At 39.7% G+C, this 20,516-nt stretch overlaps 1 protein-coding gene across 5 annotated transcripts in view; it reads right to left on the reverse strand.

The window, feature by feature from the left end:
• The window catches only part of SPATA17 (spermatogenesis associated 17), a 175,355-nt gene that overhangs the window by 95,328 nt on the left and 59,511 nt on the right, over window positions 1–20,516 (reverse strand). For all 5 annotated transcript variants that reach the window (XM_065589431.1, XM_005288739.5, XM_005288742.5 and 2 more), the window contains exon 6: window positions 5,018–5,141. In XM_065589431.1, coding sequence (XP_065445503.1) covers window positions 5,018–5,141 — 124 coding nt within the window. The remainder of the gene's footprint in view (window positions 1–5,017; window positions 5,142–20,516) is intronic.

Below are 20,516 nucleotides of genomic sequence, written 5' to 3' on the forward strand. Positions count from 1 at the left end.
GGACTACAGGGACAAAAAATCAAAAGGGCACAATACCCAAAGAATGAAACTGCCTTGGTAAGTTTTCCAGCCAGGCAGAGAAATGGCCAAACAGAAGATCCTGTACCTCAATCAGGAGCACTAGGAAGAACACCAGCAGAACTGAATGAGCCAACTTTTCTAAGAACAGAGGGTCTCACATGTTTGCATGTGTTTCTGCTCTTGGATAAATAGAGGATCCCATGGAATTGTTGACAATATCAGTCTAGCCGATCCCAGCTTGGTGGATCCCAGAGGAGAACGGACTGGGCTTGGAACCAAAGATGGATCTGAGTCCTTCAGTGTGAGATTATGAGCTTGGGGCACCCCAGATGGCCAGTAATGCTCAAAGAGGTCCTGTGGCTGTGTTGCCAGACTTACAACTCCCACATTATGCCTTTGTGGAAGTAATGCCATGAAGGAAAACTTTCATCGTTTGGGCTGCAATTTTCCATACTTGGTCTCTATCCAAAGATGAATTGGTAGTGAAAAATTGAGCAAAATCAGTTCCACTGTTTAGGAGCAGAAGAGAATGGGGAAAAAATACACATTTCCCATCACCTTGCATAGTAGTGTGGAGGAAAAGCGGGTCGGGGTGAGTCAATACTGTTCCACTGATTCGCTATTCCTTCTTCCAATGACACAGACAACTATAATAGTCGAGGTTACTTCAGCCTTTGACATACAGAGTGTCTCCAAAGCTGCTAGAGCCCTGGATTTTGTCTATCATACACCTACAAGAAAAGTCTGACTTTCACTGCTATTGTGTTTTGTGCCCAAGTACATCTGGGAATATGAGCTGTTAGAATCATGCAGTGACTGAGACATGCAGTCCCTTGTCCCATCAAGCATGGCCTTTTCAAACCCAATCCTGTGAAGTACTGGACAATTCCTTTAAGGTGCTGAGCTCCTTCACCTTCCATTGATTTCAAAGGCAGCTACAGTTTCTCAGCACTTTGGAAAATTGGCCTCTTAATCCATTTGCCACATTTACTTGCTAATATGTACTTAGAGGAGACCAGGTAAAACCTGCATGCTTATGTCTGAGTTCACCAATACAAAGAGAGAAAAGCAGATGTATTGTATATATTCATAATAGAAACATTAAATTAAAAAATCTTATTTTTAAAATATTAATTATATTTAAAAGGGATCCATTAACACAGTAGTACCAATCTGAACACTGCAATTATGGACTGATAGCAAACTTAGCTTAAGAAACTGTTCATGATTTGATTTATAAATGTAAAAAGAGAAATAATAAAATAAAAATATAAAATAGACCCGTGGGACTTTTTTTACTCTATAATGTGCTCCCAACATTTGTATTCAAAGAAATAATCTGAACAAAGGCAGAATTTTTGCCAAACCTGTCATGCAATTTTTAGCTCCTTGCATTTTTAAGGTATCTCATTCATCATAAAACACAGTACTATATTGTTCATTTAAAAGCAGATAAGGAAAATATTGTTGAGCATAAATACATATAAGCTCATTAAAAGCCAAAAGAGAGGAGTTCAGTTTTTCTAATAGAATTTAGATAACAGTGTTGACACCTTTTCAAGATATTTCTTTCTATATTCCACAGTGGAATCTCTTGCAAAAAGCAACCAGTAGGTGGAGCAGACAACATAATTTATTACTTGATAACAAGGGCATGGAGTCTGTAGCAGGTTTCTTCATAATTATGGGAATCATGTAGGAGAAATTTTCTTCAAACAAAGGAAGCTCATATATGTTAGTTGTTACTTGTCTAGTTATTGAAGCTATTGATACATAAAGCAAGTTGATTAAAAGCTCAGTATTTCATAAGCATAGAATTTTAGAGTTCATAATTTATTTCTCCAGGCATTATTTTCCAACTAACTTAGTTTTATTCAAATGAAAAATCACTTTCTATTTTCAAACCTCCTCTTATAGCTACAAAGTTTGGGCTGTATTTGTGGTGCATGAACAACACCAGCTACACAGAGACAAAAAATAGATGTGTTTATTTTCTAAAGCTGTAAAATTTATTTGTTTTGAAGTTAGTGGGATGCATAACAAACAATTTTTAAGGAATAATGCTGATTAAGTGTGTGACAACAAATTAACGCTATTACTGCTAGTAAATATTGATTATGCAAATATGCTCAAATGTTTAGATTTCTTTCTGAAATGTGGATGTCCAGGAGATACTCTTATTTTTAAATTAATAAATTAATAAATTCATAAGGTCTGTTAATTCAAGCACTGCTGTATAGCTGAAGTAATCATGTATCTGTATTAAAATGTTTGTATAAATATTGTGCATACGTAGAAACATCAACAATAAATTGCTATATTATTGCAAATTCTTATGAATAAATTGAGTTCAATATTTACCAACAAATATAGTAAAATGGTAATTTTAAAATGTACTATAATAGGGTATAATTTTTTTATATATATACTCTGTTAAAAGTTATCACTGAGTTTATTGATCCATGTTTTATTTATTGTAAGCATGACACAGGTTAGACAACGTGTTACACTATATTAAATACTACATTAATTTGTAGCCTTTGTAAAAAGGTAACTGTTGAATTTGTAAGCACTGAGGCGCTCTAGTATTCAAATAGTTGCAGTCACAATGGCAGTCAATTTTAATGTTTGTGCTGCAGAACATAAGGAAAAGACATCAACATGATATCTCAAGCATTAGCCCCACAAGCATCTAAAGCTTCAATTCTGAATAGTCTGTGGAAGACTGACTTCTTCAGATCTATGATAGCCTATTTTTAGTCTACAGATGTTAATCTTTAGCAACATTTGGGACTTCCTGAATTATAAAATATCCTAAAATAATGTTATGTCAGTATTTTGCTTGAAATTTTATTTCTCATTCAGCTATGGTAAAATATTTATGGACTAGGTGATGGAAATAGCAACAGCAGAAAATACTGATATTTAATATTGATAACCTTTAACATAATATTATTTTACTATCTGTCACAAAGAAGCAAATCAATATAGAAAGGAACTAAGAAAAAAACTCCAAAATCATATTTCAATACTTTTGCTAAACTCATTCATTATATCAACCATCTTGCTGCATGAAGAGGCAAAATGCAGATACAGCAATTTAAATGAGTGCCAGTAATGTACAAGAATTTAACTTATATTTTCTTATTAGGGTATATTTTCTTAATAGAGGGGATTTTTTTTATAAAATAAAAAAATGATAGCTCAGCTCCTGGATCACAATTCAGTACCTAACTGTGACTTCTTGGCAAATTTTGTGGCTTCAGGGTCACCCTGGCAGTGAGCAAAACCAGAGTGTTTTTAGTTCTGCAAAGCCTTGTCTGTCAAGCTTTGTTTTTGCTAAATCAGAAACCCAAATCCATAAGACCACTGTGCTTACTGCTGCCCTCCACCAGGAAAACCTTAACTTGAAGACTGAGGTACAAATGCTGCCTGCCATCCCTTATAGATGAATCTTGGGGTGTAAAAGTCCCCACTTGTAAAGGAAAATGCAGTTTTCTAAAGTGGCACTATCAGGAACAAAATGAGTTCATTATATTTTAGACCACAAGTCATTCAGTTCATCTCACTAGCCATCTAAAAGAATGGTGAATATGCCATAGTTTAATTTTTCAGATACTAAAGGTCTAGAACATTTTATCCACATTAACACTTGGTTTGTTAGGCTTCCTTATTTCTAATATTTTTGATTGATGTATCTGCTTAATATTGGAATTATTATAAAAAAAGTTATTTTTTCCAAATAATGGCCCAAGAAAATGTAAAGAATTTAAGAACATTCTGTGTGGAAAACGTACTATTTCTACAGCTGGCCAAATTATGTGTGGTGAATGATATTCAATTATTAACTTAGGCCTTTCCTCTGTTTGCAAATTGCTTCTGAACAGACCTTGAATTTTAGTAATTTTGCAATTAAAGTTACTCATTTTTACTAATGTATTCACTTTTCAAAACTGACATACAATTAATGCAAACAAGTTTCAAACTATGGGTCGATCATAAATGATGCAAAAACACTGAAAAACGCTAAACTTGCTGCCACTGAGTCACATGGTATTGTTCCTGCTCCCTGACCGGATGACTGATAATTTTTATTGTAACAAATAACTAACAATGAGTAGCAAACAACAAATAAGAAATAATGAATAACAAATGTTTTGTTCATGCCTGAAATTTCACATGTAAAGACAGGTATTCATGTGAAGAACAAATATTCACCAAACAAGCATGGAAAGAAAAATAAATTTGCACAAATGTTCACAAATAGGGACTAGCAAGGAACACAAATATAGTCAAAATAGAACAGCCCTTCAAAATTTGAACAATTGTTCTTAAATCCTGTTTTACCATATAAAATCAGCTCTATTAATTACTAACAAATTTGACTTCCTTCCAACCACATTGTATAGGAAGACTTGAAAAGTCTAGAACTTTTAGCAGTGCAAACAAATTAATCAGTAAATATTCAAAATTCCAGATGCATACCTATGTGAAAATAATCAAGGTAAATGTGCTGATCCAGGCAGTTCTGTGAAAAGCTTTAGCTGAAACCCTACATTTACAATGTATTTTAAAACACAGCAGAAGAGCACAATATCAATCCAATCATTAGCTCAATTAAAAAAGAAAAAATGAAACCTCTCCTCAGCTTAATAACTTGTTAGTTCTTGACAAGTGCAACCACACAACAATAAGCCAGTCAAAATGAGTTTTTAAAGCGAGGTTATGCCCTTCGTGTTGTGTTATCACAGTGGTAGATCAAACTGCTGACTTGGACTCTTTCTGCCAGCAGTGCTGTTACTGCCTCTGTGAAGCTGCTGTCACAGAATAGTCATGGTACCTGCTCTCACCTATAGAAAAGCACTAAATTGAACTCAAAGTAGTGTCTTTGTGATATCTTTTCAACAAGTCATGTCCCATTCAGCCTGCTAGTTTATCTCTGTCAGGCTGGGGGCCCAAGTGGTTTGCATGAGCTGTCAGGGACAGGTATACCAACCTGCTCTGTGCTGAGGAGGTAATGCATCTTTCGGGCTTGGTGATCCTTTTTCTTTTCTTTCCTTTCTAGCTCTTTTTTCTCCTTTTCTTTCTCCTTCATCTCTGCAAACTCCTCTAGTTCTTTCCTGCATCAAAACAACTCTTTGTTATTTACAGTCCAGAGGTGAAAAAAGATGCTAACACCTTTTTTTTTTAAATTCTTTTACAGCTGGTTTTCCATGGCATTCAACGTGCTGCCTTCATCCATTAACAATCAATGGAAATCAGTGGAATGTTAAAATCTACTTGGTACATTCTGCAGTATAGCAGATGGATTCTATATGGATGTAACTAACATTTGGTACCATTAAGATGGTTAAATCTACATTCTATGTGTATTGTACAGTATACCGTATTTATTCATAATTCATTCATTTATATTCTTTAGCTTTTATTTTGAGGAAGATTTTGATGGTATTATTTAAATATTTTGATCAAACAGAAGTAATAGATATTCTGTGCACTGTTTTATCAAAAATCATTTTACATTGAGTTTCTATAAATATAATTTATTTTAATGTAATAACATCTTTCAAATGGACATCAAAACTGATCATTTATATTTCAGCTAGTACCTTGTGACAGAGTGATAGATCATGACCCTGAGATAGACCTTCTACCCCTCCTGCCCTTGTGTGAGCAGAAGGGTTAGAAGGAGGAAGGGTAAGCTTGACTATTTGATATCCCTCTCATTGCTGGATCACTGAGCCCTCTGCAGGGTTGAGGATCTCTGCATGGAGAAGGGTTGGGGCATGGGATGCAGGCAGGTGAGCGGGGTCCAGGGGCATACACCTTTCCCTCATTAAATACACGTGAAGTCCTTGGGAAAGACACATGCAATATTAACTTTCTTGGACCTCTCCCTCCTCAGCGTGGAGCCTTTCTGACAAGGGTAGTACAGAGCAGCCACAGTCATGAGGAGTCCACAGCAAAGTCACTGCCGGGAAAACAGGTTGTGGGGCAGGGGTTTCTAGAGCCAGTGTGGAGGGACACAAGGTCTGCTGAGCAAATGTTCCTGTGCCTCCAGTAGTTCTTGGAAGATCCACAGGTAGCAAGAGGCTGATCCCACTGTCTGCTTTGCAGGGGAACGGCAAGCCCATATTTCCAGTAGAACAATCTGAGGTAACATTTGCAGAGATTTTCTCATCAATGGCTTCTTCACATGGATTTTCTGCAAGAGGAGCAGTCTGGCCGCAAATTATGCAAAATTGTAGAGTAAATTAATATCCTATACTAAGCATAATTCAGTGTTATAGTTCACAGTGCATGTGTATTGAATTATTTTGACCCAGTTAAAAGAGGTTAGTTTGAGAAACAGCTAGTTCAAATTAACCTATGTGTGAAAGACACCAGCTTTGTTCAGTGATTAGGTGAGTACATTCTGGCCTTTTTTCAGAATATGTTACATAAAATAAAAAGTGAAGACAAATGCACAGTTCATATGTCTGGATAGTAAATAACACAGCAAAACGATATCTGGGATCTGATACTTCTCCTACAGAAGTCAATGGTAACAATCCCAGAGCAGGATTTGGCCCCTGGAGAACAAGGATCAAATCAGGCAAATATTTAAGCATGTGTATGTAACTTTAAAATATGTAACTTTACTGATGTGAGTAATCCTACAGGCAAGTCAAGTTACCTCAGTCAGTGTTTGCAGGATTGGGCTCCAGCTTTGTAATACTAGCTATTATAATTATCATAATGTTAATTTAATCTACAAAAACATGTGAAATGGTAATAAATGCCTTATAAATATATGAACTCAGTTAAAATAAATTCTTAAAGAAAATATATATTAAAACTGTATCATTTTTATATTTGATTCATGCTACAGTCTTTCAACTTTTCTTTACCAAAATATTAATCCACAACACCTGATAAAATGAGTAAAATGTTAAGTAAATCATGCATGTTTTTTCTTCAAATGTGCAAGACAAAAATAGAATGAAAAGGAAATACATTAAAGGTAGGGAAAGATGTATAGGTCTGTTTCAACCTCTGCAAATATTTTTTGTTGCAGTTTACTGTTAAAGGCTGCTAATACAATATTTCATACAAGGTTACTTATGAAACATACTGACGTTTAAAAATCACCATGCTATGCTTTTGCAGCAGTGTAATTTTTTTCCAACATAAGATTAAATTGCAAAATAAATGAATTACTTAGAGTAGCATGGCCCCCATTTTGCCACCCTTCTCTTGAAAATTGCTTATTAATATGAAAAAAGAAGTTGGAAAATAGCCTCTTTTACTTTATGCATAGCATTTTGGGGCCTCGCAGCCTGCAGACCTGGACTAGCTGCACATTTTAGATTGTGTTGGCAAGCGGGTACAATGACCTTTCTGACCTGCATCTCAAGGCTATTATTAATCGCTAAGTAACCTGGTAAAGCCAAACAAATTTGTTTCCATTGAAAGGATCTCTATCTGTGTCTGAGAATTTGTGCTGTACCAAACAAACCTCATTAACTGTGTCCATTTTTGACAAAGAACTAGGAGTTGGAGAGATTGGCGACCTTTCTTTGTCCTTAAGGTACAGACTTCAGAGCAGTTATATGTGGGTAAATAAGTACTTTTACAAGGAAACTCTTTGTTCTATATTAACAATAAATAAAAAATAAATAAAAGTGCATGTGTTATCAAGTTTACTTTTTTATTTTAGGCAACTTTATATTTAAATATTTGTGCACATATTCTATATTATACATATTTAATACTGCATCTCATTCTTTTTCATTAGATTCTTCCATTCAGCCTGAGTACCATTGTAATAGCTGGTATACTGCCTATAAGTATATGCTCATAACTTTTTCCTATTCTTATCCACTTTTACCCAACAACGAATAAGAAGTTATATTGTTCAAGAGAAAACTGGTGAAAATCCCCAAAGAAAGATATCAATATATGTGTGTGTATATATATATATATGCATTTTATTACAGATTTAATGATAATGAAGGGTAAAATATTTGTCCCATGTCATCAGTTAGATTCTACATGATTTAGAATGAATTATTCATTACAATAATTTGTTCAGGTCAAAAAAAGTTTAGCTCATTTGCTGAAATGAAGTTCAAGGCAATATATAATTTTATTAGAAAGTACTATCCTAAGATCATCACAATTCCTTACAAATAGCCACACATTTTTTCATTTATGTTCTACACGAAACCACTCATGAATGTAAGTTCTTTTAAATAACTATATAATTTTCAATAGATTTTAATATATTTTCAACAGCCTACATATTTTGCTAACATTTTCTATTTAAGTAATATTGTGTGCATAATGTTTACATTACTTTATATATGTCAACAATATTATAATAAAGTAATTACCTCTGAGGCCTCTGTCCTTGAAGTTATCACAAAATGTAAAGTATGTACTAGTCTAAACATTACTATACGTATAGATTGCTTAGCAAAATGATACCAATTTAGATTTATTCAAAAATGATTTACACCCTGAAATCCCCACATGTTCTTTCTACCACACTTTAAAGATTTGATCTTAGTCTCATCGATATCAATAGTAGTGAGATCAGACCCAAGGAATTAAATGAAAAAGACATTAAATATGACTCTATATAATTCACAGTATAATATTTAGGCTCTGAGACTATGGTCTGTGCAATGGGACAGTTGGCCAGTATGTAAAGAGAGTGATGAGACCAGCATATATGTAAAGTACATACTACAGACATTACCTTTAGATATCATACATCTACCAATAACACTGAGATCTACAACCACATGCATATATACTTGCATACAAAAAAATAAAATAATCCAAAACTCACTGATGTGAATGGAAAGACTCCCAATGACTTTGATGGACTTTGAATCAGGCCCTTTCTCCCAACTGTCTCTATTTTTCTTTACAAACAGTTCATTCAACAAGTACTAATAAGTAATCCTTTCTCTGTGAATGCCTCACGCAATCAAGGATGTAAACACTTCATATACTGTGTTACCCCCTCAACCCCAACTTCTTCATTCACAGTGATCAGTATTATAACCTCCGCTTCAGGTCAAAACTTCCATTGACACCTGTGGGTGCTCCATGTGTGGAAAGGAAATTGAATATGGCCAAATAGAATCAGAGAATCATAGGACTGGAAGGGATCTCGAGAAGTCATCTAGTCCAGTCCCCTGCACTCATGTCAAGACTAAGTATTATCTAGACCATCCCTGACAGGTGTTTGTCTAACCTGCTCTTAAAAATCCCCAATGATGGAGATTCCAAAATCTCCCTAGACAATTAATTCCAATGCTTAACCACTCTGGCAGTTAGGAAGTTTTTCCTAATATCCAACCTAAACCTCCCTTGCTGCAATTTAAGCCCATTGTTTCTCGGCCTATCCTCAGAGATTAAGAAGAACAATTTTTCTCCCTCCTCCTTGTAACAACCTTTTATGTACTTGAAAACTGTTATCATGTCCCCTCCCAGTCTTCTCTTCTCCAGACTAAACAAACCCAATTTTTTCAATCTTCCCTCATAGGTCATGTTTTCTACATCTTTAATCATTTTTGTTGCTCTTCTCTGGACTCTCTCCAATTTGTCCACATCCTTCCTGAAATGTGGCACCCAGAACTGGACACAATACTCCAGTTGAGGCCTAATCAGAGCGGAGTAGAGCTGAAGAATTACTTCTCGTGTCTTGCTTACAATACTCCTGTTAATACACCCCAGAATGTTGTTAGCTTTTTTTGCAACAACATTACACTGTTGACTCATATTTAGCTTTTGTTCCACTACGTCCCTCAGATCCCTTTCCGCATTACTCCTTCCTAGGCAGTCATTTCCCATTTTGTATGTGTGCAACTGATTGTTCCTTCCTAAATGGAGTACTTTGCAGTTGTCCTTATTGAATTTCATCCTATTTATTTCAGACCATTTCTCCAGTTTGTCCTGATCATTTTGAATTTTAATCCTACCCTCCAAACCACTTGCAACCCCTCCCAGCTTGGTATCATCCACACACTTTATAAGCGTACTCTCTATGCCATTATCTAAATCATTGATCCCTTCCAGGCCCCACTCGTTATGCCCTTCCAGCATGACTGTGACCCACTAATGACTACTCTCTGGGAACAATTTTCCAACTAGTTATGCACCCACCTTATAATAGCTCCATCTAGGTTGTATTTCCCTAGTTTTTTTTATGAGCAGGTCATGCGAGACAGTATTAAAAGCCTTACTAAAGTCAAGATATACCACATCTACTGCTTCCCCCTATCTACAAAGCTTGTTACCCTGTCAAAGAAAGTTATCAGATTGGTTTGACATGATCTGTTCTTGACAAATCCATGCTGACTGCTACTTATCATCTCATTATCTTCTAGGTGTTTGCAAATTGATTTCTTAATTATTTGCTCCATTATCTTTCTAAGTACAGAATTAAGGTGACTGGTCTGTAATTCCCCATGTTGTCCTTATTTCCCTTTTTATAGATGGGCACTATATTTGCCCTTTTCCAGTCTTCTGGAATGTCTCCCATCTTTCATGACTTTTCAAAGATAATTGCTAATGGCTCAGATATCTCCTCAGTCAGCTCCTTGAGTATTCTAGGATGCATTTCATCAGGCCCTGGTGATTGAAGACATCTAACTTGTCTAAGTAATTATTGACTTGTTCTTTCCCTATTTTAGTCTCTGATCCTACCTCATTTTCACTGGCATTCACTATGTTAGATGTCCAATTGCCACCAACCTTCTTGGTGAAAACTGAAACAAAGAAGTCATTAAGCACCTCTGTCAAGCTGGAGCATAACCGTCTGTGTTTTCATCAAGCTTTGTGGTGACAGAAAATAGGAATTCTGCAGATGCAAAAATTGTTTTATATTAATTAATTTTTGGAATATTTTTCAAAAACTGGTCATCTGTTTTGTGAAATTCCTATATCAAAAAAAATATGTGCACTTTTGGTGGATGCTGTGTGCAAAAGGATCTGCAAAAGACTGAATAAGCAAAGGAACATTGATGATCGTTTGGGAAAGAAGTACATTTGCTTGGTACAACTGTAGTGGGGACTGTTTAATGACATCCAAAATGTGCCCATGTTTACGAGTTGATGTGCTCAGAGATACTTTTCATCGTGATTCAGATAAGATTGTGCCTAACAAATCTGTGAGGTAGCTGGTGACTTGTACATTATTGATTATTTCACATTAGGTTTTAAAATAAAAGCTGTTCATATGCCAACATAACTTACTATTATTCTGATGTTTCATTCTGAAACATGCAGTGGTGTTGGCTATGAGATGCAGATTTGGATTACCGTGCTCCTGCTGTCTGTATAAAGGTTAAAAATACATATAGAATATTGTTCCTGGCACTTTTGGAAAGGTCTTTAAATGATGATTTCAGCAATATACTGATTTTAATGGTGCTGCATAGAACAGCATCATTTCACAGATTTATACTGACCTACATTTATTGAACTTTATCAAAATATTGCATTTTGTTTGCATTTTAACAGGAATTTTGTGATCTTGTGACCAGATGACCATAAAATCATAGTATTAATTAAAGTAAAGGGCATTTGGGAAAATCAATATGCAGTATAATTTGCCTAGAGTACCCAGAAGGAGCACAAAGTTATTGTGATTTGAAATAGCTTAGCCCTCAAATCATAAAATTCCTGCAACATAGGCAGTAGGTAACCTTAGCATAAGAGAAGCCAGCCTAAATCAATTTTACCTTCCCAACTTTATACATCATCCTTCCCCCTCAAACAAAGAATATGGAACTCTAAATGCAATTACTGGGACAATTTCTTAGCTACACCAGTATATATCTATTGATTTAATGAGGTTGTACTTGTGTATCTGAGAGCAGAAGCTGAGCTCCTGTATTAAAAATGGTTCGACTTTACCAAAAATATTCAGTAAAGATTAAACACACCTATGTCTAGCCTTGGAGGAAGAATGTGTAAAGCATAGATTATGGTGCTCTGTACACAAATGTATTTATAACAGAAGACATACATTACCTTATATGTTAGATATGTGACATCTAGTCACCATTCCATTCTCTGCCTTATAGGAGTCTCTATTTCTGTTCAAAGCAACAGAGGGTCCTGTGGCACCTTTGAGATTAACGGAAGTATTGGGAGCATAAGCTTTCGTGGGTAGCTTATGCTCCCAATACTTCTGTTAGTCTCAAAGGTGCCACAGGACCCTCTGTTGCTTTTTACAGATTCAGACTAACACGGCTACCCCTCTGATATTTCTGTTCAGTGCATCCACTATGTACTGTTAATACTGAAATGTCCCCCAGCCTGTTTTGACCAGCTACTGATGCCTGAAAGATGATGTCATACAATAGCACAGTGGATTCTTGAGTATGTTTGGGAAAGAAAGGTGCCTGCCTGCCACAGCCGATTAAGCAGAAATAGGGACATCTTTTTGAGGAGGGACAGATCCTCAACAGGTGGAGGAGTTTGGAAACTGTTTTGCTGGTGAGTTATTGTGGCCCAATAGTATTCTGAAACTATCTGCCTTGTATGTGGCACTTAGAAAGATACTCTATTTCAGGGGACGGCAACCTTTCAGAAGTGGTGTGCCGAGTCTTCATTTATTCACTCTAATTTAAGGTTTTGCGTGCAAGTAACACATTTTAACGTTTTTAGAAGGTCTCTTTCTATAAGTCTACAATATATAACTAAACTATTGTTGTATGTAAAGTAAATAAGGTTTTTAAAATGTTTAAGAAGCTTCATTTCTTCATTGATCCTGCTTTCAGCAGGGGGTTGGACTAGATTACCTCCTGAGGTCCTTTCCAACCCTGATATTCTATGATTCTATGATTTAAAATTAAATTAAAATGCAGAGCTCCCTGAACAGGTGGCCAGGACCCAGGCAGTGTGAGTGCCACTGAAAATCAGCTCGCGTGCCGCCTTTGGCACGCGTGCCATAGGTTGCCTACCCCTGCTCTATTTGTATTGTGTCTATGGCCTCTCCTGCCTAGAACCTTCCTACCTAATGGAACAATAATGTGCAGCCTTATATAATATGCTCATATGGCATACAATCTCTAATCAACCAACCATTCAAATACTGCTCTATGTTCATTTCAACTATGTATTTGTGCATAATTACCTTTGTAATGTGATAAGCATCATTGTTTTGTCTGAAAATCATTGAGAGGATTTTGCACTGTACATAGTTCATTATACAAAGTGGTACAAATCCAGTCCACTTACCTGGGTGGACAAGATCCAAAAAGCATTGGAACCACCCAGGGTCTCCTGTACAGGGCACCAGATCATTAAGAGGAAATTCACCTCCCTAGTAAGCCACACAAAAATGCTCTGCAGCAGTACACAAAGCAGTACTTGGTTGGGCCAATTTTCCTTGCGTGTAGGAGGATACAGTGGGCAGAAGCACTACTACAGCCCATGAACCATAGTAGAAGCTCTGCAAGGGCTGCACTGGTGCTTCTGTGTCCCACTGCTGCTTTGTTGGGAAGAATTCAGTCCCAGCACCAAATCCCAGATTGGTTTGGAATGACTTTGATGAGTGTGCTGATTCACACTGATTGGAGAGTATTTGAATTTTAGTGTGTGACGCATTAATTTGTGTGTAGATTGTGTTTTGCAAGTGAAAAGCAGCTTGCTTTTTTTTAAGAAGCATATTAGGGTCCAATTTTGTTCCCAGTGAAGTCAATGGCAAACTCCCATTGATTTCTTGCACTGACATCTCTAGGTGGTGCATGTTCAGTAGGTATGTAGATTTCATCCAGCTCTGCGTGCACTCTAGGTGAAGTGTGTCATGCTTTATGACAAACGTGCAGGAAGCCCTGTGACTGAGCAGACTTAGGCAAGTTCTCACCATAGTGCATGGTTGTTTCTGCAGCTGGTTGACAAGGTGTTCACAACTTCAAATCTGTGTTGAGGCAGGTGAACCTTGGCTGTAATGAAGTCTAACACATCCCTATGAATTCTATTCTCTATGTGGGTTCCAAAGAACGCTCCTCTCTGTTGACTGTTAGGGCCAGTGCAATGAAAAGTTGGAGCAGTTGAATGGATTCCTCTACCTGTTGTAGCGACTTCCCTCAAACCAGCAAATCATCAAGTTAAGGATGAACTATTATTCCATCTTTTCTCAGGTGAGCCACCACTACTACCAAACATTTGGTAAAGACCCTTACAACTGCTTAAGCTCTGAAGGGTAGCATGCTGTATTTATAATGGGCCTGTCCTACTTGGAACCTCAGGTACTAGCTGTGTGCAGGGAGAATGGATATATGGAAGTATGCATCTTGCAGGTTGAGAGCTGTAGATCAGTCCTGAGCATCTAGTGATGGAATTATGGAGGCAAGGATTACCATTCTGAACTTGATGAGGCAGATAAGTGTTGACCCTCCTGAAGTCCAGAAATAGATGCCATCCTCCTTTTTGTCTTCAGGAATAAATCCCTTCTGCCTATATTGCAGTGGAACTTCTTCTCTTGCTCCGAGAGACAGAAGTGATTCTATCTCCTCAGTAATAGTCTCTCGTGAGACAGGTTGATGAATAGGGAGGGGGAAGGAGATGGGCAATAGGGAGAGCATGGAACTGCAGAGATTATTTTTGGAACCCAGCAGTCTGATGCAATGTGGTTCCTAAAAAAAAAACAAAATAAAGGTGGCTCTCCTGCAAGGGGAAGTAAAGGTAAAGATCCTGTGGACTAATTAAAGAGTGACTCTTGAGCATCATGTCAGAAGGATTGTGCTGAGATTGTCGCAGCTGACAGACAGATCATGTAGGAGCCAAAGTCTCCTCTTTGGAAAGTGCTGCCCCTTCCTCAGAGGCTTCAATGATCTTGATTGGAAAAAAGCTGCTGGTGAGGATCTCTGCCTGGAATAAAACTGAGGCCTTCCATGCGTCCTTTAAGGAGATATGTATACTCCTGCCAAACGAAGAGTGACCCAGGAGTCTTTCAACAAATGTAGAGCATCATCTGTTTTTGTATTGAAGAGCTCAGTCTTCAAAGTGGACGTCTTTAATTGTTGTCTGCACCTCCTTTGGGACTAAGGCCTGGTCTACACTGGGGGCGTGGGGGGATCGATCTAAGATACACAACTTCAGCTACGAGAATAGCGTAGCTGAAGTCGACGTATCTTAGATCAAATTAAAATTACTTACTTCACATCCTCGTGGCGCTGGATCGATGGTCGTGGCTCCCCCGTCGACTTTGCTTCCGCCTCTCGCACTGCTGAAGTTCAGCAGTCGACAGAAGAGCGATCGGGGATCGATTTATCACGTTTACACTACACGTGATAAATCGATCCCTGATAGATCGATCGCTACCCACCGATCCGGTGAGTAGTGTAGACGTACCCAAAGAGTCAGACTGAAGCCAAGATGCTCTCCTCATGATAATGGAAGTTGCCACAGATCTTGCCATGGTATCCGAAACATATAATCAGAGCCTAGGGAGAGATTTTGACTATCCAAAATTACAGCCTTGAACTACTCCTTGCATTCCTGAAGAAGTCTGTCAGCAAAGTCTAGAGGCTTGTCTACTTAGTTGGCAGCAAGCTGGAGTGTAAATCTACCCTGCACTAATGTGCGGTGCACTGAGGGTATGTCTACACTGCAATTAGACACCTGCAGCTGACCCTTGCCAACTAACTTGGATTTGCGAGGCTCAGACTAAGGGGCTGTTTAATTGTGAGGTAGACATTTGGGCTAGGGCTGGAGCCTGAGCTTTGGGACCCTCCCATTTCACAGAGTTTATTATATTATGGTTTCTTAGGAGTATCTACAAGTGAATTATAGGGTGCCTAGTTCATAAAGTTGTGAAGTTGTGCCCAGGGCGCTTATAATATTTGTAATACTTTGGGATCATTAACAAATTGTACAATCACACTATTGTGCATTTCTGTTAGGGCTTTATATTAGGCAGCATAGACATATTCTGAGATGTGAAGAAGATACACTGGATAATCCAAGACACATGAGTAGAAATCAAATAGATCAGAAGACCCTAAGAATTTAGGTCTGAATCCAGCAAAGGGTCATACGCAAGCATACAGATACATATGTCCCACTTCCGCAGCTCCCATTGGCTGGGAACAGCGAACCGCGGCCACTGGGAGCTGCGGGGGGCCGTGCCTGTGGATGGTCAACATCAGCAAAATGTCTTGTGGCTCGCAATCAGATTACCCTGATGGGCCCATGGGCCACACCAGTTGCCCACCACTGAGTACTTATTTACTGACCCGCAGCCCTGTCCACTTGTTGTGGCTGCGGTGAACAAGAGAGAGAGAGAGGCAAGGGCAGAAAGGGCCACCTCCAAGTCTAAAGACTCAAAAAAGCTGGACCTCTTCGGCTGGAAGGTTACTCCACCGGAGGGCTCCAGTTTAGGATTGCTAACCAGCAAGCAATCCTGAGTAGACACAATTTAAATTCATGGGACTTCATGATGAAATTTGAAGAGTTGGTTCCAATGGACTCCAGGGCACAGTTTGCAGCCATAGTAGAGGTGGGATAGGCGATAGCACCGACCTCTTTACAGGTCTCACTGGATGCTGCAGACTCGGCTGTGCAAACTGTGTCCTCTGGCGAGGAGGAGGAGTTCATGGCTGCAGGCATCCAGCCTTCCATCTGAAGTACAGCAGACAATTCAGGACTTGCCCTTTGATGGCATGGGCCTTTTCGCGGAGCAAACAGACTCCAGGCTTCACAGCCTAAAAGATTTGTGGGCAACATTCAAGACACTGGGCATGCATACCCCTGCTACCCAGCGAAAGCATTTTGAACCACAGCCTCCGCAGTGCTTCTACCTTTCCTGGCCCAGGCAGGACTTCTCCGGGAAGCGGGGCAGGAATGGCAGGCGTACACCTCCCCATCCTCCACCCAGCTAAGGCCAGGACTCAGCGAGGCAGTCATCGGGCTCTAAGCAAGCCTTTTGAAGATAGGCCCGGGGGTGATGCACCAGTCTACTCACCGGATCTTTCCCCCCGTTTTCTGAATTATCTGTCCCACTTTTACCATGCTTGGTCTCAGACAACCTCAGACCTCTGGGTCCTGCGCACCATAGAAGTGGGATATTCGCTCCAATTCTGCTTCTCCTTTCCCTCCCACACCTCTTCCCTGTCCCTCTTCAGGGACCCCTCTCACAAGCATCTCCTAATACCGGAGGTCCAAACGCTCCTCACCATGGGAGCTGTGGAGGAGGTTCCTCAGGAGCTAAGGGGCAAGAGATTTTATTCCCATTATTTACTAATCCCCAAAGCCAAAGGGGGGGTTCTCAGACCCATCCTCAATCTGCAAGGCCTCAACAAATTCATGAAAAAGTTGAGGTTCCATATCGTCTCTCTGAAAGCAATCATTCCGTCTCTGGATCCAGGATACTGGTACGCCGCCCTTGACCTCAGGGATGCGTACTTCCATATATCTATAATTCCAGCCCACATATGTTTTCTCAGGTTTGTGGTCAACCACATCCATTACCAATTTACGGTCTTCCCTTTTGGTCAGTCAGCAGCCCCTCGAGACTTTACGAAATGCATGGTAGTCGTAGCCACCTTCCTGCAACGATGGCTGATGCAGGTATCCCCGTAACTTGATGACTGGCTGCTCAGGGACCGATCCAGGGAGCAAGTGGAGCTCCATGTCAACTTGGTAAGATTGGGTCTCCTTCTCAATGTGTACAAATTGACCCTATTCCTTACACAGATTATAGAGTTTATCGGAGCAGTGTTGGACTCACGCCAGGCCAGGGCATTGTACAAAGCCTCAACAGTACCCCAACATTACAGCAAGGAATTGCTTGAAGCTCCTTGGGCACATGGTACAGCACGCAAGGCTGAGACTCAGACCTCTCCAGGCCGGCTGGCATCGGCCTATCAGCCAGGGCATGACTATCTAGACAAGATGGTCACTGTCCCAGCACCGGTTCTTGAGTCATTCTGCCGGTGGCTCGACCCACAGAAGGTATGTGCAGGAGTCCCCTTTGCCAAGCTCCAGCTCTCCCAGTCCTTGGTTACAGATGCATCACTGTTGGGGTGGGATGCTCACCTGGGAGACCTTCAGACCCGAGGTCTCTGGTTGCAAGACGAGCTCTCGCTCCACATCAATGTCCAGGAGCTGAGAGTGGTCTGCCTAGCATGCCAGACCTTCCAAGCTCACTTGCAAGGGAAATGCACGGAGATGATGATGGACAACAAAACTGCAATGGTTCATATAAACAAGCAGGGTGGAGCTCGTTCCTCTCCCCTATGTCAGGAAGCCCTCAAGCTGTGGGACTTCTGCATAGCCCACTCAATTCACCTGGAAGCATCCTACCTCCCAAGTTCTCAGAACGACTTGGCGGATTATCTCAGCAGATCCTTTCACAATCATGAGTGGTCTATTCCCCTAGATGTGGTGAACAACATTTTCCAAATGTGGGGAGTTCCCCAAATTGACCTGTTCGCCACAAAGAGCAACAGAAAATACCTACGGTTCTGTTCCTTTCGGAATCACAGTTCGGGCTCCCTTGCGTACGTGTTCCTCCTCCCTTGGACAAACCACCTGTTGTACGCATTCCCGCCATTTCCACTTGTCCACAAGGTTCTGCTCAAGATCTGCAGGGAAGGAGTGGCGGTCATACTGAAAGCACCAGCCTGGCCCCACTAGCACTGGTATACCATGCTCCTGGAGCTATCGGTGGACACCCCAATCTCGTTGCCCCTGCTTCCAGACCTGATCACCCAAGACCACGTCCATCTCCATCATCCCAACCTCAAGTCTCTTCACCTCACCGCTTGGAAGCTTCATGGTTAAATCAGGAGTCATTTCCTGAAAGGTCTTGACAGATTATACTCGCAAATCAGACAACCAGTCCTGGCTTGGTCTGGCTTTTTCCAGGCTAATGGCTCCCCTTTAAGCCCCTAACAACTTGTTCATTGCTCTGCCTATCATGGAAGGTGGCATTCCTGGTCGCCATAACATCAGCAAGAAGAGTGTCTGATCTTAAGGCTCTATCCTCCAAGACTCCTTATACCATTTTTTATAAGGACAAGGTGCAACTTAGACCTCACCCAGCCTTCCTTCCAAAGGTTATCTCCCAATTCCATGCCAGTCAGGACATTTTTCTCCCAGTCTTTTATCCTAAGCCTTATGCGGATAGGCAGGAGCAAAGGTTACACTCCTTGGACGTTTGACAAGCACTGGCCTTTTACATTGAACGCACAAAACCGATCCGCAAGTCGAACCAGTTGTTTGTGGCAGTTGCAGATAAAATGAAAGGCCTCCTGGTGTCATCGCAAAGAACTTTGTCATGGACCACGTTCTGTATCCGGGCATGCTACGATCTTGCGAAAGTACCGGCCTCTGCACTGACAGCACATTCCACAAGAGCGCAGGCTTTCTCTGCAGCGTTCTTGGCCAAGGTCCCGATCCAGGAGATCTGCAGAGCGGCAACGTGGTCCTCGGTTCACACGTTCACCTCTTACTATGCTACTGCCTAGCATGCCTGGGACGATATGGTTTTCAGCAGAGCAGTGCTCCAATCTGTAATTCCTAAGCTCCAACCCACCTCCTAGTTAGGGCTTGGGAGTCACCTAATTGGAATCGACATGAGCAAGCACCTGAAGAAGAAAAAATGGTAACTCACCTTCTCATAACTGTTGTTCTTCAAGATGTGTTGCTTATGTTCACTCCAAGACCCACCTGGCTTCCCCGCTTTTGGAGTAGCTGGAAAGAAGGAACTGAAGAGGTGGCGGGTCAGCAGGAACCTAGATCCACCGCCACAAAGGCGCCACTCCTGGCGCCAACCCGATGGGTGCTACTACGGGAAAAACCTTCCAAAGACTGTGAACGTGGTGCGCACACACCTAATTGGAATAGACATGAGCAACACATCTCGAAGAACAACAGTTATGAGAAGGTAAGTAACCATTTTTTTCATGGGTATTTCCTAAACACACACTTATATAAAGCCAAATCCCATCGAAATGTTTTCTAGACTTAAAAAATAAAACAATGGAAACAGTTGCTTTTAAACAATTAAAAATTCTCTTCTGCTGTTAGCAACCCAAACACTGCATCAGTGGGAACAAGTGATTAAAAAAATTAATTGCAATTAATCGTGAGATTAATCGCACTGTTAAACAATAATAGAATACCATTTATTTAAATATTTTTGCATGTTTTTTACATTTTCAAATATTGATTTCAATTACAACAGAATACAGACTGTACAGTGCTCACTTAATAATTATTTTTGATTACAAGTATTTGCACTGTAAAAAAACAAAAGAAATAGTATTTTTCAATTCATCTAATAAAAGTACTGTAATGCAATCTCTTTACCATGAAAGTTGAACTTAAAAATATAGAATTATGTACAAAAAATGCATTAACAAATAAAAATGTAAAATTTTAGAGCCTGAAAGTCCACTGAGTCCTACTTCTTGTTCAGCCAATCGCTCAGACAAACAAGTTTGTTTACATTTGCAGGAGATAATGCTGCCCGCTTCTTGTTT

The sequence above is a fragment of the Chrysemys picta genome, chromosome 3 (assembly GCF_011386835.1).
Source record: "Chrysemys picta bellii isolate R12L10 chromosome 3, ASM1138683v2, whole genome shotgun sequence".
In the NCBI taxonomy this organism is placed as follows: Eukaryota; Metazoa; Chordata; order Testudines; family Emydidae; genus Chrysemys; species Chrysemys picta.